The 18,867-nt window shown below is 38.6% G+C and overlaps 1 protein-coding gene across 1 annotated transcript in view; it reads right to left on the bottom strand.

Moving 5' to 3' along the window:
* The window catches only part of nrg3b (neuregulin 3b), a 432,713-nt gene that overhangs the window by 222,035 nt on the left and 191,811 nt on the right, over window positions 1–18,867 (bottom strand). Inside the window, exon 2 of the mRNA XM_071391067.1 lies at window positions 4,006–4,138. Within this exon, the coding sequence (XP_071247168.1) occupies window positions 4,006–4,138 (133 nt within the window). The remainder of the gene's footprint in view (window positions 1–4,005; window positions 4,139–18,867) is intronic.

Raw genomic sequence — 18,867 nt, 5'->3', positions numbered from 1 at the left:
AATCAAAAGATATATGGGCTGCATGATGCGACTATAGGCTATTGGTGATTTGCCTCAGGCTGCACATGCTGTTGTCTCATCAAGTGATCATATTTTCACCCATCAGACTATTCTCAATTTAATCTTGTCTTTACTTATATTTAACATTTGTTTAGATTTAGAATGGCCCATTATAAAATGGTTAGGAACAGGGGCAGGGGAAAAAAGACATGTCATCTTTATACACTTTAATGGAGGCCACTTTCCTGCCGGTTAGTTTCACTCATGTTGGTAGGCTACTCCGTTATTTTGCCTGGCAACCGGTTATATGTATGCCATGGGCTCTCCAACCCTGTTCCTGCAGCTACCCAGTGCTTCATTTGGGAAACCAAGTGAAATCTGCTTGGTAACATCTATAGTAACATGTTTTCACAACGAAACATGTTTCATTAAACTGTTGACAGCCCCTCTCTCTGGAATGAAGGAGAGTTGGGAGAAGATGGAAACACACGGTGGTGAGATATTCTAGAGCTAATGGTAATATGTAAGCCTATCAATTATGAAAATATAAAAAATGCCCTCCCTATTATTAGGCTATTCAAAACCAAATACAAATTCACTATAATTGTAGGCTAATTATGTATTAAAGATATTGTAAATCAGTATTTTTTCTGTTTTTCTGTCATGTGTAATATGCGGTAGGCTATGTATTGTATAATGGTACAATACTTTTCGGACTTGGCCTCATATACAGTGGGGAGAACAAGTATTTGATACACTGCCAATTTTGCAGGTTTTCCTACTTAAAGCATGTAGAGGTCTGTAATATTTATCATAGGTACACTTCAACTGTGAGAGACGGAATCTAAAACAAAAATCCAGAAAATCACATTGTATGATTTAAGTAATTAATTTGCATTTGATTGCATATTGCATATTGCAAATTACAGACCTCTACATGCTTTGTAATTAGGAAAACCTACAAAATCGGCAGTGTTTCAAATACTTGTTCTCCCCACTGTATAGGTCTATGCATAAGCATACCGGTGTTTTTAATTATCATCACCTTAAAAAGCACTGTCCATTTCATTGTGTTTGAAACAACATCCACAATGACCATGTTTTCCAAAATCAAGTAATTCCAGAGAAAATAAAGTATGCCTTTCATCTATCCCAACACGTTTAAACAGGGTCGGAGAAAACAAGAGAAACGGTTGATATTGGCATCCTATTGGACTCTTCTCTGATTAAATTATCTTTGATTTAATCCGTATATGGTCATCAGAGATGCTCGGATGCGGCCAAACTGTGATTGGTGGAAGACCCATCCAGTGATAGGCACCGGCACGTTTCACTATCATCTTTCCAACCTCTTTACTGTTATTTCCAAAAGCAAGAATTCACAACAATAATAGTACAACAGTTAAGCTCCATATGTGAGAAAGCCGCTATTATTCCGCCACGGTCCCATGTATTTAGAACCATTTACTATCCAGTTATTCAGAAAAATAACCATTCAATAGAAGCTCTTGAGAGAAACCTGTAATCATTGCTTCAAAACACTGGCACTTGCAAAGCGGACTAGTCCTCGGGTTAAGTCCCCCCGTCCTTCCTCTCTACCACGGATCCATTCGTTAATTATACCCATGAGTGTGGTTGGAGAGATGGTCTGTCACAAAAGTGTAATGTTTTGAGCAACTGCACCAGTCATCATGGTGAAACTCGGAGCACAGCTCCAGTCTATCCCTCAGCAATTACGTTAAGTAGGTTTAGCTGTGAAACTAGCAGGTTGTGTTTTGTTGCAGCTGAATAGAAGAGACACAGTATGCAAATTACGTAGAAAATCATCTAAAATACATATTTTCCAGATGTAGATGTTAGGTACATTTTAGGTTCTGAATGAAAGGTAAAAATATGTATTTTCCGGAAGTGAAAATGAGATTAATTTTCGGTTCTGAATGAAAGTTTAAACATAGTGTTTGAACATAAATATGGCATGATGTTCAAAGTAGTCCACCCTGTAGTTCAAAACAACAGACCACTTCAACTACAATACCATTCTCAATTACATATGTTCTTTTCTTGCTATGATTGTGAATGTTGTTGTTTATATACCTAGTTGAATGCATAAGGATAAGAGCATCTGCTGAATGGCCAAAATGTAAAAACTAACACTTGCAAAGCATGCTGGGTATTATTTGAATGAGTTTTTCCCCAAACAAGTATGGTCCAGAACAGAGCAAATCTGAGTTTGAACAGCATAGTACAGTACGGCACAGTCCAGTACAGTACAGTTTAGTTCAGTAGAATAGAGTACATTCGAGAAAACTATACTCTACTGTACTAATCTATACTTTATTGTACGGTAATGTACTGTACTCTGCTGTGTTCTACTGTACTGTATTGTGCTGTCCAAACTTGTGAATCATAGACGTCTAAGTTTGAGCCAAATCAAGGCCGGACCGGACAAAATCTGAACCAATTATAGATGTCTATGATTGTTTCAGATTTGGTCTGGACCGGAACAAAATTCTACATCTGTAGACCAGACCACACCAAAAAAAGAAGACGGCCAGTCCGGACAGTACCAAAAAAAGATGCCCAAAAGACGGGTCCGTGCTTAGTGGGGAAGAGAAGCGGAAAGGAGAGAAGAGAATAGGCTCCACTTTGCCACAACAAGGAAGATGTGTCTGATACATTGCATTATATTCTATTGTATTGGGTGACGGTATACATGTTCCCTTTTTCATTTTTTCAATGTATTACACTGCTATGTGTGTTTTTTATTTGCTTTTATGTACATAACACAACATTGAAGTTCCCTGGGGAGGGTGATGTATAATTGAACTATATAGTTGTGCATTTGTCGTGCCACCAGGTCACCCAATATCCACATTGGAGTTAATACCATAAAGAAGTCGACTGAAACATCTTCTGAAAAAAGCAGTGACAAGTTTAGCGGTGCTATGCCAGAATGTAAACTGCCAGAGCCCGGCGTGGTATATGGCTGGAAAAACGTACCTCAATCCAGGGATGGAATATGTTGCTGTACTCCTAATTATCCCGAAATGTTGAATGGTGAATCAAGATGATTGGAATTCTGCTACTTTTTATTTACATTGCTGTTTTCCCCAGCATGCTATGCTAGCTAGTACTATAGCAGCCCATTGGATTCCATGAAAATGTGACGTCATTTGATTTAATCCGTATATGGTCATCAGAGATGCTCGGATGCGGCCAAACTGTGATTGGTGGAAGACCCATCCAGTGATAGGCACCGGCACATTTCACTATCATCTTTCCAACCTCTTTACTGTTATTTCCAAAAGCAAGAATTCACAACAATAATAGTACAACAGTTGCTGCATTGGTCAATGTTTTTGCCAACATATCCACTGACATTCACAGGCAATGGACACAGGGCTAAAGGAGCCTAATCGAGCAGTGAGGACAGTGAGCTTGAGGACACTGACAGCGAGGAAGAATGGACGCCAGAATCATTTCCTTTTCTTATGAAAAGAGTGCTTGTTTCTGCTATATTTGACTTAATAAATGTTCTGAAAATATTCGATTTTGGTGTTTTAGTACCCGTATGGTACAGCATTTCCATTTTTTTTTCTGTGGGGGGTAGAATAAGATTATTTTTTTTATTGTTGCTACATTATCAGAAAGCTTAAATCTTCAAAACATTTGTTATGAAAAAAAGTATGTGTGCAGTAGAGGGTTAATTAAAAACTAGCAGTATTTCAATCTTCTCGATGTATCATTTTGGATAATGGGATAATTATGAGTACAGCGCCCATCCCATCTCCCATCCCTGGATTGAGGTACGTTTTCCGAGCAATCTCTTGCACCTGCTCCGTGGTGTCCTGATCACTGCAGCCTGCCATTCAGACCTTACAGGGAATATGTAATTATTGCAACCGTAAGGTCTGAATCTTCAAGCTAGGACAAGTTAGACACAGTGAACTAATACAGATACAGACACAGACACACCCCCAGACACCCACACACCGAGAGACTCACCTGCAGTGTCTGTGCACTCCTGCTACTGTCTCAATGATGGAGCACTCGCCCTCGTTGAGGCAGAAGGCCAGGTCCTTGTCATCGATGCAAGGCTTGAAGACCTCTGAACGCAGACTAGGGGATGTGGGGGCCACTGTGAGAAAGAGAGAGAGAAAGAGATATGGGGTTACTGGATGTCACAGAGAGACCATTATTGAAGAACCATTTTCTTTGGGTAACATATAAACTTCAGAATCACAGCAAAAAAAAACTTTTTTTTACCAAGAAAGAAAGAAAGAAAGATGACAGAGGGGTAGAGATGTGTTAAAATGACCTGGATTAGTACTTGATTTGGCTTATTGTATAAACAATAGGTTTTGCCAAATATCTTGGCTCTATGATCGTGGCCTATATCATCATTATATACAGCTTCCATACACACTGACAAGGCTACTCAGGAGCTTGTGGTGCTAACTTGATGTAAATCATATTCAGGAACAGGTGTCATGACACGGGGGTTCAGGTTCAATCGGCTACCAGAGCGGAGCTAAGTAAACACTGCTGTCTCTCTCCACTCCTTCCTGTTAATCATCAACAGTGATGACATCATCTACAGTAAGGTGAGATACAGATACACCACGTTACACATTTGTTGAATAGGAATTCATTATTTGTACTCTGATGAGGTTTTGTTATACAGATTATCAGAATGATTCAAAAGTTTGATGTCTAGTACATACTGTGAAAAAAAGGTGTTTTGGTTACAATTGACCAAAGGGTGACGGAGGTTGATAGATAAATATAGGCCTACAATTGAACAAATCACACATTACCACATTATCCATCGACATCATTCATCCATGTTATTTAAACATGTTATTTGTTGCAGGTTCTCTTATATTTTAGATAGTATTGAAAGCACCTCCTTTGATTTGGAATTGGGTAAGAATAAATGGCTGTGGCATGACATTTTTCAGCTCCATGTGCTGCTCTTTCATTCTGACCCTGCACAAGCCCTGCTCTGCTCTGCGCACACACTGCTCTGTCTGTTGACTGAGCCATGGCCGCTATGCACTGCTATGCACAGCCACTGCAATGCAGGTATTCCGCCGCAAAAAAGACAGCCAGCCTTGTTTGCACACACACCAAGGTTGGGGTCAATTCTGAATTGAGTTGTGATTTGCTCCTGAATTGAGGTAGAATTTAATTCAATGAAATTCAAATGGCTTTTTATTCTACACATCATAGAAATGTTTATTTTGACATCACGTATGGCTACCAATACCATGTAGCAGAAGGTTCAAACATTTCATTTGTAAAACATATCATCCTAAAACAATCAAGTATTTCTGTAGTGGTCTGGAAATATTATAAGATCATGTTGTCGGTTGTCTATAATAATGAATAATTCCCTTAATGTTTTTAAATTTCAGAAAAAATAAATTTCCCAAAATGTATTAGATCAAACACTGCAGTATGGAAGGGAACAATCTAACATCTCATGACAAAAATAAATACTGTTTGACATCTTTGAGTTATAATCAAATTAATATTTGAAATGGTATATGTAATTATTTGCATTAATTAGTGAGTGGCATATCCTTTTGATAAAATATTTGTCAAATGAATTAGACTGATATTTCAAGCCTCAGTTTAATTAGTTTGAATTGCTTTAAATTAAATTATACTTACTTCAATTCCTTCAATTCAAATTCAATTAAAAATCTTCTTCCTGTGGGGTGTGGACAATTCAAATTCTAATTCAAATTCACTGTTGGAATTGAATTAAATTCAGAAATTCCTAATTGACCCCAACAGCAGCAGCATACCAGCAGCATACCACCCTGCATACCACTGCTGGCTTGCTTCTGAAGCTAAGCAGGGTTGGTCCTGGTCAGTCCCTGGATGGGAGACCAGGTGCTGCTGGAAGTGGTGTTGGAGGGCCAGTAGGAGGCACTCTTTCCTCTGGTCTAAACAAAGATCCCAATGCCCCAGGGCAGTGATTGGGGACACTGCTCTGTGTAGGGTGCCGTCTTTCGGATGGGACGTTAAACGGGTGTCCTGACTCTCTGAGGTCATTAAAGATCCCATGGCACTTATCGTAAGAGTAGGGGTGTTAACCCCGGTGTCCTGGCTAAATTCCCAATCTGGCCCTCAACCATCACGGTCACCTAATAATCCCCAGTTTACAATTGGCTCATTCATCCCCCTCCTCTCCCCTGTAACTATTCCCCAGGTTGTTGCTGCAAATGAGAACGTGTTCTCAGTCAACTTACCTGGTAAAATAACGGTAAAATAAAATAAAAATATAAAAATAAAAACAATGACACACACACACGTCTTGCTTCTGGTGAATTTTGAAGGGAAAATACATCCAATACTTTCCTGTTAATTGGGTTAATATATCCCAACCACAACTGAAATCCCAATAATTTCTTAATTATTTTCAACAGTTGGTCTAGTTCTAACAGTTCAGAAAGTAAATCATACTTGACAATTTGTTAGTAGACCGACTGTGAGAAAGTCAGTTCTGGGGTGCATTCAGTTCGATTTAACATTTGCTACAGTGTTCCTCCTTTAAAACTTGCGTCATAGCATTCTATGGCACGTTACTTAATTTTCAGCCATTTTTTACGTTAATGCAAGTTACTGCTAGTTCGACCACCCGAGGGCAACTTTGAGAAGCATTTGATAGTCTCCCATAATGGCATTACTAGAGAATTAAAACCTTTTTTGTAATAACATAGTACATGGGATTGATTTTAATAAATTTGGCTTAATTAATTTGATTAATATTATGGTGTTTCTATTCTGAGAAAAGTGAAAAACGAAACCCTCTGGGTTTCCGTTAGGATGGAATGGAAAATATTGCGCTGTACAACGTGATGGTTGGCAGTAGGCTACAGTATAAGGGGATTGGATTCTAAATTAATATCTAAGGGGCATAACATTTCCACACCCTAATTGTAGTGTAACCAATATTAATTTTGCCTATGGTAGGCCTACAGTATATCTACAACAACAAAGAATTCAATGAAGAGACTCGCCGCCAATGATTACATTAAGAGGATTACTAGTAAAACCAAATGCATGCTTTTCAACCGTTCGCTGCCTGCACCCGCACGCCCGACTAGCATCACCACCCTGGACGGTTTCGACCTAGAATATGTGGACATCTATAAGTACCTAGGTGTCTGGCTAGACTGCAAACTCTCCTTCCAGACTCATATCAAACAAGTCGGCTTTCTATTTCGCAACAAAGCCTCCTTCACTCACGCCGCCAAACTTACCCTAGTAAAACTGACTATCCTACCGATCCTCGACTTCGGCGATGTCATCTACAAAATAGCTTCCAATACTCTACTCAGCAAACTGGATGCAGTTTATCACAGTGCCATCCGTTTTGTTACTAAAGCACCTTATACGACCCACCACTGCGACCTGTATGCCCTAGTCGGCTGGCCCTCGCTACATGTTCGCCGTCAGACCCACTGGCTCCAGGTCATCTACAAGGCTATGCTAGGTAAAGTGCCGCCTTATCTCAGTTCACTGGTCACGATGGCTACACCCACCCGTAGCACACGCTCCAGCAGGTGTATCTCACTGATCATCCCTAAAGCCAAAACCTCATTTGGACGCCTTTCCTTCCAGTTCTCTGCTGCCTGCGACTGGAACGAATTGCAAAAATCTCTGAAGTTGGAGACTTTTATCTCCCTCAACAACTTTAAACATCTGCTATCCGAGCAGCTAACCGATCGCTGCAGCTGTACATAGTCCATCGGTATATAGCCCACCCAATTTACCTACCTCACCCCCCCATACTGCTTTTATTTATTTACTTTTCTGCTCTTTTGCACACCAGTATCTCTACTTGCACATGATCATCTGATGATTTATCACTCCAGTGTTAATCTGCTAAATTGTAATTATTTGATTTATTGCCTACCTCCTCATGCCTTTTGCACACATTGTATATAGATTCTCTTTTTTTCTACCATGTTATTGACTTGTTTATTGTTTACTCCATGTGTAACTCTGTGTTGTTGTCTGTTCACACTGCTATGCTTTATCTTGGCCAGGTCACAGTTGCAAATGAGAACTTGTTCTCAACTAGCCTACCTGGTTAAATAAAGGTGAAAAAAAAAAATATCAAAAAATAATAAAACATTAAGAGGATTGCCGGATTCTAAATCTAAGGGGCATTTTCCGTTAGGATCTGTGAGAATATCTAAGGGGCTTTTATATAATTCTAAATGAATTAATATTAATAATAATAATAATCGTTTTGTTTAAAAAGTTACGATATCTTGGAGATTTTGTTTTCATTTAACCTAGAGTGAGCGACAAAAAGGCAATTATTCTCACTAATTTGTAAATAAAGCCAGTTTGTTATTTAGAATTATTTATTTCTGGAGAAACCTAACTTGATTATTTAGCAGACATCACTTGCTTATATTCAGTCAACACATATATTTTAAGAATATCATGGAATATAATTGAACATTTACATTTCTCCATGCTTGTCTTAGAGCAGCGTAAAACGGTGCTAAATAGATGTCCAAAGCGGGAAGGCTATATATAACCATATTTTGGAGATGATTTCATTATCAAATTAACGACAGTGAGCGATTGTAATCTGAATAAAGGCCAAAATATAGTCCTGCTAATAGCCATAATGACGCTGTACAACGTGACCATGTGTGTTTGAAAGAGTATTTTCCAGTAAGCAACAATTTGCTTGCCTTCATTAGACAACTTTGTTCCAATATTTCTGTAATTCAGTGATATTTATTCCCATAGTAATTAGTTATGGATCCATAACTAAATCTCAACATCTGCATTTTGAAAGAGTATTTTTATCATTATTTTATTAACGAAAGCATAAAGATGCTATTGAAGAAATACAGTACTGTACAGTATATGCTTTTATATTTTGATAATATAGCATTTTGAAGATATAAGCCACCTGCATTTGTTTATTAGGCTACTGTGCAATCTGACAAGTAAACATAGCCTACAATACATATTGTAGTAAACATGGGAAAGTGCCTAATTCCTTATATAAGGGAGAGCAGGCCATGTCCAGACTTTCTCGGTGACCTCAAGTACCTTCAATAATGGCTGTACTAAAGAATGCGGGCACGCGGGAAAATGGGGTTCAATTTCCTGATGGGGAGGAAGGTGTAGGCTGTCCTTGTAAATAATCATTTGTTTTTAACTGATTTTGTAGTTGTGATGTCTTCACTATTATTCTACAATGTAGGAAATAGTAAAAATAAAGAAAAATCCTGGAATGAGAAGGTGAGTTGGGTAACTTTTGATTGGTACTTGCTTAATTAATTAGATTAATATTATGGTGTTTCTATTCCAAGAAAAATGAAAAACCCTCTGTTTTTCCATTAGGATGGAACAGAAAATATGGCGTTGTACAACGTGAGGGTTGGAAGTACAGTACTGGGCTATTTAGCTAAAGAATCACCATGTCGTGTGGGCCGGGCACATGGCAGACTGGGGTTCAATTCCCCGATGGGGAGGAAGGAATAGGCTGTCCTTGTGAATAAGAATTTGTTCTTAACTGACTTGCCTAGTTAAAAAAAGGTTACACAAAGAGCGTAACATTTCTGTACCCTAATTTTTTAAATTCTAGTATTACCAATTCCCAAACGGAGTTTAAGTGAAAATAAAAATCTCATTGATTTATCAAGACCAGTCCCCATGCTTGTCTCAGAGCAGCGCAAAACAGTGCTAAAATAGTTCTAGGCTATTGCTTCTAACTTCAATATGCTCTTTAAATAAATAAGACCTAAACCACTTTTAACAGCACATTACTCAACACTAGTGAGACTCATGTCACCTACGGTAGTGTAACGGCAGCCTTCCTCCTCTTCACGAGAACAGGAGGTGTAGCAGGGATCGGACCAAGACGCAGCGTAGCCAATGTTCAACATGTTTAATTAAGACGATAAACGTGAACACTACAACAATACAAAATAACAAACGTGGCAAAAGCGAAACAGTCCTATCTGGTGCAGAGAACACAAAGACAGAAGACAACCACCCACAAACCCCAACACAAAACAAGCTACCTTAATATGGCTCCCAATCAGAGACAAACGACTAACACCTGCCTCTGATTGGGAACCATATTAGGCTAAACACAGAAACAGGAAAACTAGACACACAACATAGAATGCCCACCTAGCTCACGTCCTGACCAACACTAAAACAAAGAAAACACAAAAGAACTATGGTCAGAACGTGACAGGTAGGCCTACAGTATATCGAAAAATATGACGTGACTCTCCACCAATAATTACATATAGAGGATTGGAGGATTCTAAATTAAAACCAAAAGCCACCGCATGGGTCTCCCTGTGGCGGCCGGCACGGGTATCAAACCTGCATCTGTAGCAACGCATTTTGCACTGCGGGAGCCCCCATCCACTCTGGAACAAAGTATCAAAATGCAGAAAGGTGTTTATAATACTGTACATGGTGTCCAGGTCAGGATAACCAAAACATGTATTTATTAAAGACTATCAGAAAGAATGTTGGTACTTATTTATTTTGATCCAAAACCATGAATGAGTGAGTCACTCAGCTATATGTAGGTGCCGGCTATATGTCTGTGTTATCATATATAACAATATAACACTATTGTAAAGATTGTTCTCCTTCTCGTCTGAGGAGGAGCAGGGATCGGACCAAAACGCAGCTTTTGTGGAGTACATAATGAATTTATTCAAACAAGACGAACACGAAGCACACTTGAATAAATTACAAAATAACAAAAACGACGTAGACCGACCTGGACATGAGAACTTACATAACCTTTTCTCAATAGGGGGGTGCTGTTTTCACTTTGTAAAAATTCGTTCCCAAATTAAACTGCCTCGTACTCAATTCTTGCTCGTACAATATGCATATTATTATTACTATTGGATAGAAAACACTCTCTAGTTTCTAAAACCGTTTGAATTATATCTGTGAGTAAAACAGAACTCATTTTGCAGCAAACTTCCTGTCAGGAACTGAAAAATCTGAAATCTGGGGCTCTGTTCCAGGGTCAGTTTATAAATCTGCATGTAATCTATGGGTCGACATGCACTGCATACGCCTTCCCCTAGATGTCAGTAAGCAGTGAGAATTGGAATGGGGTTGCTAGGTAGATCTGAGGCAGTATAAAGGCTCTTGGAACGGGGGATGCACTCTTTTCAACGTTCGTCATGGCGCAAAGCAGACCTCAGGATGGCATTCTGAAAAGCTCTCGTTATAGGCCTTAGATATATCCGGCTCTGATTTTATTCGATATAGGTGTTAAAAACATCATAATGTAGTTATTTTAAACCGAGTTATATCAGTTTATATCAGTATATTGCGATTTTCGGAATTTTCTTTGTGCTGCGTTATGAAGAGTTGGACACGTCTGAGCCACATAGCTAATGTTTGCTGCTAATTCCTAAGTTGAAGACGACAATCTACAACCGAGCAACGATGATTCTGGACAAAGGACAACTTGCACAAGATTCTGATGGAAGCTCATCAAATAGTAAGAACTATTTATGATGTTAATTCGTTGTTCTGTTGAAAAATGTGAAACTATTATTCCGCCATTAATTTCGGTGCGGTCTCGCTTTAACGCACGCTGTATGTCGTAGTAACGTTAATTTTAAAAATCTAATACAGCGGTTGCATTAAGAACTAATGTATCTTTCATTTGCTGTCCAACCTGTATTTTTTAGTCAAGTTTATGATTAGTTATTGATTAGATTAGGTGCCTCTCCCAAGATTTCTCCCGACATTTTGTTTGTTGTTTGGCTACTATTCATATTGTATAACCACGATTTGTGCCGCTAAATATGCACATTTTCGAACAAACCATATATGTATTGTGTAATTTGATGTTATAGGACTGTCATCTGAAGAAGTTTGAGAAGGTTAGTGAAAAATTAATATATTTTGCTGGTTTATTCGTTATCACTACTGTTGGCTTGAATCAATGCTGTTGTGTGGTTGGCTATTGTAGTAAGCTAATATAATGCTATATTGTGTTTTCGCTGTAAAACACTTACAAAATCTGAAATATTGGCTGGATTCACAAGATCTTTGTCTTTCATTTGCTGTACACTGTGTATTTTTCATAAATGTTTTATGATGAGTATTTAGGTAATTCACGTTGCTCTCTGTAGTTATTCTAGTTGCTTTGGTGAGAGTTGTGATGGTGGCTGCAATGTAAAACTATGATTTATACCTGAAATATGCACATTTTCGAACAAAACATATGCTATACAATAAATATGTTATCAGACTGTCATCTGATGAAGTTGTTTCTTGGTTAGTGACTATTTATATCTTTATTTGGTCGAATTTGTGATAGCTACCTATGCAGTAAAAAAATGGTGGGAAAAAAAGTTGGCTCTTTTGCTATCGTGGTTAGCTAATAGAAATACATATTGTGTCTTCCCTGTAAAACATTTTAAAAATCAGAAATGATGGCTGGATTCACAAGATGTGTATCTTTCATCTGGTGTCTTGGACTTGTGACTTCATGATATTTAGATGCTAGTATTTACTTGTGGCGCTATGCTAGGCTATGCTAGTCAGCTTTTTTACTGATGAGGGTGCTCCCGGATCCGGGATTGTGTGCAACTAGAAGATAACACGAAGAACGCACAAACAGGAACAGACTAAACAAACAAAACAGTCCCGTGTGGTACATACACAGACACGGAAGACAATCACCCACAAACAAACGGTGTGTACAGCCTACCTTAATATGGTTCTCAATCAGAGGAAACGTAAAACACCTGCCCCTGATTGAGAACCATATCAGGCTAATTAACAATGAACCTAAACATAGAAACACATAACATAGAATGCCCGCCCAGCTCACGTCCTGACCATACTAAACAAAGACAAAATAAAGGAAATAAGGTCAGGAACGTGACAACTTGTCACGTTCCTGACCTTGTTTTCCTTTTGTATTGTTGTGTTTAGTGGGTCAGGACGTGAGATGGGTGGGCAGTCTGTGTTTGTTCTATGTTAAGTGTCAGGTTTAATTGACCTTGTATGGCTCTCAATCAGAGGCAGGTGTTTTCGTTTTCCTCTGATTGAGAGACATACATAGGGAGGTTGTTTCACATTGTTTGTCGTGGGTGGTTGTCGCTGTGTCTGTGTTTATTGCACCACACGGTACTGTCTCGTCTCTCGTTCGTTCTTTCCTGTTCATGAGTGCATTGTTTTTTATGTTCACCAGTTCAGGTCTGTTTAACGTCGTTTGTTGTTTTGTAGTTTATGCAAGTATAAGTTTTTGTGTTCGTCTTCGTCAGCAAATAAATCTATATGTATTCACAACCCGCTGCACCTTGGTTTAATCCCTGCTCCTCCTCTTCGGATGAAGAGGAGGAGGAGAGTCGTTACACAACTATTTTGGAGGTTATTTCGTTTTCAAAAAAACGAAAGAGAGTGATGGTAATCTGAATAAAGGTCAAAATAATATTTGTAAAGGCCAAAACATTTATTCCTATTTTTAGAGGGAGAGAAACGCTGTGCCAATTGTGTGCCCCCCATAAAGGCCAAAATATAGCCCTGCTAATAGCCATAAAGGCGCTGTACAACATGACATGTGTGTTTGAAAGAGTATTTTCCAGTAAGCAACCAATTGTTTACCTTCATTAGAAAACTTTGTTCCATTATTTCTGTAATTCACTAATATTTATTCTCATAGTAATTCATTATGGATCCATAACTAAATAAACATCAGCATTTTGAAAGAGCATTTTCATCATTATTTTATTAACGAAAGCATAAAGATATTGATGAAGAAATACTGTACTGCTGTTTTGAGTTAGAAATGTAACACTTCAGAGTACTTAAACATCGAATACATTGCAGGTAGGGGGATGTTCACACCTACAGTAGCCGGGCTATAAAGAGTCTATTGTCCTGCTAATCGGGCTAGACGTGTTTGAAAACCTGTAAATAAAAACACAGCATCTTGTTTACATTCTTTATTGTAACCACAATGTCACAAATAATTTGTATCTACCTTTCCAGTAACTTTTAGAGTTTGGGATTAATTTGATTAATATTATGGTGTTTCTATTCCAAGGAAAACGAAAAACCCTCTGAGTTTCTGTTAGGATAGAATGGGAAATGTGGTGCTGTATAACGTGATGGTCCGGAGTACAGTACTGGGCTATTTAGCTAAAGAATCCAGTGTTCTGTGGGAGACCGGGGTTCAATTCCCCAACAGGAAGGAGAAGGCTGTCCTTGTAATTAAGAATTTGTTCTTAACTGACTTGCCTAGTTAAATAAAGGTCACACTAAGAGCATAACATTTCTGTACCCTAATTTTCTAATTCTAGTCTAACCAATACCCAAACCGAGATTCAGTTAAAATAAAAATCTCATTGATTTATCAAGACCAGTCCCCATGCTTGTCTCAGAGCAGCTTGAAATGGTGCTGAAATAGTTATTTCAATAAATATGCTCTTTAAATAAATAAGACCTAGACCACTTTTAACAGCTCATTACTCAACACTAGTGAGACTCATGTCGCCTACGGTAGGCCTACAGTATATCAAAAAATATGACGTGACTCTCCGTCAATAATTACATATAGAGGATTGGAGGATATTTCTGTAATTCAGTGATATTTATTCCCATAATAATTCGTTATGGATCCATAACTAAATAAACATTGGCATTTTGAAAGAGTATTTTATTATTATTATTTTATTAATGAAAGCATAAAGATGTCATTATTAGTTACATTGTTTTAGTTTGAACGTGCAGACTGGCACTAAGAACAGAACAGCGGGAAAGTTTCCCTAGTCAGCGCCATTATTAGTGCAATGCCCCTTAAATATTTTGGAGATGATTTCGTATTCAAATAACATAAAATGAGCGAGAAAAAGGCCATTTTTGAACATGGGGTGAGAAATTGTTACTAATTTGTAAATAAAGGCAGTTTGTCATTTAGAATGATTTGTTTTTGTTTTTTGAGGGAGAAAATCAAAAACCTACAAATATCTCATGGGTCTCCCAGTCGAGGCACAGGTATTGAACCAGCATCTGTAGCAACGCAGCTTGCACTGCTATGCAGTGTCTTGGACCGTTGCACCACTCAGGCACTGTACAACGTGGTCTACAGTACTACAGGAAGAGCGAAATAATCCTAACAAAATCAAATAATAAAAACCTTAGTGTAACAACAGGTTTAGTAAGTAATACTGAAGTCGTGCACAATTATCCGTTTCTATTTAGGTTTATGTCGCCCATTCATTGTCAGTTGGAGACACAGTTGGACACAAAAGCATAATCAGTGCACTAACTCCCTCTTGCGCTGGTCTGAAGCAATGAAGTGGTGATGCAGGGTACCATACTAAACCACAAATTACCTCTAAGTCCCGCGGCGTAACCTCGCAACTTATGAAGGAGTAACCACTGTATGTTGCATAATGGCTTGTACTGAACAACACATTCTTTAAAAATGTTCAACTGACTTTACATTTGCTCTGTTTTGTTAGTGTGGCAGGGTATTGCTTAAAGCAATGAGTGATGTATTTGAAGGGTATTGTTGCATGTTGAACCCACAACCCAACCCCTCTCCGATTTTCAAGTGGTTATTCAGAACAGCAGTTTCCACTTAATTTTTACGTTAAATTACATTTATTTTGTACTGAATGCAGAACTGGTGACTTTTCTACTCCAAAATCAGTGACAATAAAATGATGGGAACACCAATACAATAATAATCTACCTCTCCAGAAATAAGCCTAATAACATGATCAGGCTGGTGTGTTATTTAGCAATAATTATTATTACCTGTAGCCCATCTGATGCAGCATAGTGGATACAAATAAATATGGTGAAACATACCCATCTGTATTTGTACTAATCATTAGCTAGATCAGTGCTTCCCAAACCATTTCAGTCATGACCCTCCTTCATCATGGCGGAACATCCTACCACTCACCCCTTACCACTCCCAATTGAATGAACTGCTACAATGTTACACTAAAATATGGTATAAGAATACCTTTTACCCTGGTTTCCCTTCCATATTGAAATCAAGAAGAAGTCATTAATGAAGGATAAATAAACCAGCCAACTACTGTGCAACGTCACACGCATCTCTATCACTAAACAGATGTCACGTTCCTGACCTTATTTCCTTCGTTTAGTCTTTGTTTAGTTGGTCAGGACGTGAGCTGGGTGGGTGTAGTCTATGTTATGTGTTTCTATGTTTAGGTTGTCAATTGGCCTGATATGGTTCTCAATCAGAGGCAGGTGTTTTACGTTGTCTCTGATTGGGAACCATATTAAGGTAGCCTGTTTTCACTGTTTGTTTGTGGGTGATTGTTCCTGTTCGTGCGTTCATGTATTCTATGTTCACTAGTTCAGGACTGTAGCTTCGTCGATTTTCGTCTGTTTATTGTTTTTTGTTCGTATGGAAAAAATATTCCAATAAATATGGAAACGTACCACGCTGCGCTTTGGTCCTCCTCTCTTTCCACCGACGAGAGTCGTTACAACAGATTACGTTTGTAGATTTTCTCATTTGAAATAAAATACAAAGGTGGTTCTGAAGGTTTTCTTAGGTTTATTATTAGGTTGTATAAATATGATGATTGCTTTCCCCCACAATTTTGGCATACACATTTTTTTTCTAAACAAATAAGGAGGATAGGTTGCTGCTTCTGGTCAGCGTTTCTGACTGAGGAGAGAAACAGGTTTGCTTGAGCCTATTGCCTGAGGTTCAGAGAATCATACCTTCTCTAATTCCGTAGCCTACTAGACACCACTTGTTTCAAAGTTCATATTACTACCAAAGTTGTCTTTGAATTCACAGAATTGAGCCCAATATAACCGTTACCAATTATCACTTGTTTCTCACTCGTCACATTTCAATAGAACCCTTCTCAATTAGAAAAATATCATTTTCTATATCATTCTTATGAATTGACTTTAATTCTTTATTTGTTACAAGTTAGCCCACAGAATTAAGGGTTTTGTTTTGTCTCCATTCTCCTTACAAGCCTCCTTCACAAACCACAAGTACCAAACCAAGCACAAACTAGTAATAATTGGCGGTGGGGGGATCCAATAATAAAATGAGGAATTGAGTAGCCTAGTACTGTGTAGTGTAAAGACACAGAAAGCCAGTAGCTACGGTGGGAATATAATTTTCAATCCATCAAATTCCTCATAGTATATTATTAGAGGGGTCAAATTGATCTGTTTCTAATATTTACGCGCCTGGTCATATCATCATGCCATAATATGATTACAAGCCTAGCGGATTGGCTGGTATACTGCCCCCCTTCTTTAGATTTAGCAGTGGAATTGGATTACAGCTTTGATAATTTTGTTGTTGTTGTTGTTATGGGCCTTTTCTGTTCTGCCACAACAGCCATCATAGCATTACACCTGTCATATGTGCATCATCACTTTTTCAGCACCTCGTGCTTCGGTTGACCAATCCCATGTGAGAAAGAGATGCATTTCTAAATGAGAGAAAAATAATCCCTTAGTTGTGCCACAACGTCCAGATAAATCTGTTGCTCCAGGGTATTGATTGATAAAGCTCCCGCCTTTTGTGAGGCCTTGAAAGATGATGACAGATCAGATGGACACAAAGATATTGGCGAACCTATAACTATTTTTATGATTTTTCATAAACCTTGTATGGTATTTTGCATGAATTACTATGTAAGAACATGTAAATATACTTTTATTACTAAAGTAATCACATTTTAAAAACACATGTATGAGAGCATCTTAGTGTTAGCTAACTTTATTATTATAAAAATAATACATGGAGGAAGTTACCAATTATAACTTACTTATCACTGCATTTACAGTGCCTTCGAGTATGGATTGATAATACATTAGAATATGTACTATCCTTATAACAGCCAATTCAAGCATGGTGATTGCCTGTCACTGGGCATTGGGCCAGTGGTTCAAAGGAAGTCTTACTGTGCAACTTCTTTGCTTCTTTACACATTTGCAATGCCCTACGCCAAAATGGAAATATGGATGTGTTTCATATTCATTGGACCCAGGTGTCTGTCCTGCTTGCATTAAGCCTCGACATCCAAGACATCATTCTTAGGATTTTAAAAAGACAGTGGACTACATACTCTGTATTATCAATTCAATAAACACCCAAGGCATGGCGGTCAAAATGTATTTATTTCAAGACTTTACTTCCACTATAAGACCATGGTACTGGCCCACAGTACTTGCCTAACACTCATATGGCAGTTCCAGCTTTAACTGGAATCTAGTGGAGTGTGCAGAGGAACGGGTGACATGGGAGAACTTGGGAAGTTTGAACACCAGGCGGACTGTAGCTTGCTGGATAAGTTGCAGGGGTTTGATGGAACAAGCGGGGAGTTCAGCCAACAGCGAGTTGTAGTAGTCCAGACGGAAAATGACAAGTGACTGTATTAGGACCTGCACTGCTTCCTGTGTGAGGTAGGGTCATACTCTACGGATGTTGAAGAGCATGAACCTGCAGGAGCAAGTCACCGCTTTAATGTTAGCAGAGAACAGCAGGTGTTGTCCAGTGTCATGCCAAGGATCTTTGCACTCTGGGCAGGGGACACCATTGAGTTGTCAACCATGATGGAGAGGTCTTTGAGCGGGTAAGCCTTCCACGGGAGGAAGAGCAGCTGCGTCTTATCGAGGTTGAGCTTGAGGTGGTGGGCCCACATTCAAGCTGAGATATCTGGCAGGCACGCAGAGATGCATGTTGCCACCTGGGTGTCAGACGGGGGAAGGAGAAAAGTAGTTGGGTGTCATCCGTATAACAATGATAGGAGAGACCATGTGAGGATATGACGGAGCAGAATGACTTGGTGTATAGAGAGA

Source organism: Salvelinus alpinus, chromosome 3 (genome assembly GCF_045679555.1).
Source record: "Salvelinus alpinus chromosome 3, SLU_Salpinus.1, whole genome shotgun sequence".
NCBI lineage: Eukaryota > Metazoa > Chordata > Actinopteri > Salmoniformes > Salmonidae > Salvelinus > Salvelinus alpinus.
Note: the sequence above shows the minus strand (reverse complement) of the source record. Positions and strands in the feature narration are given on the sequence as shown.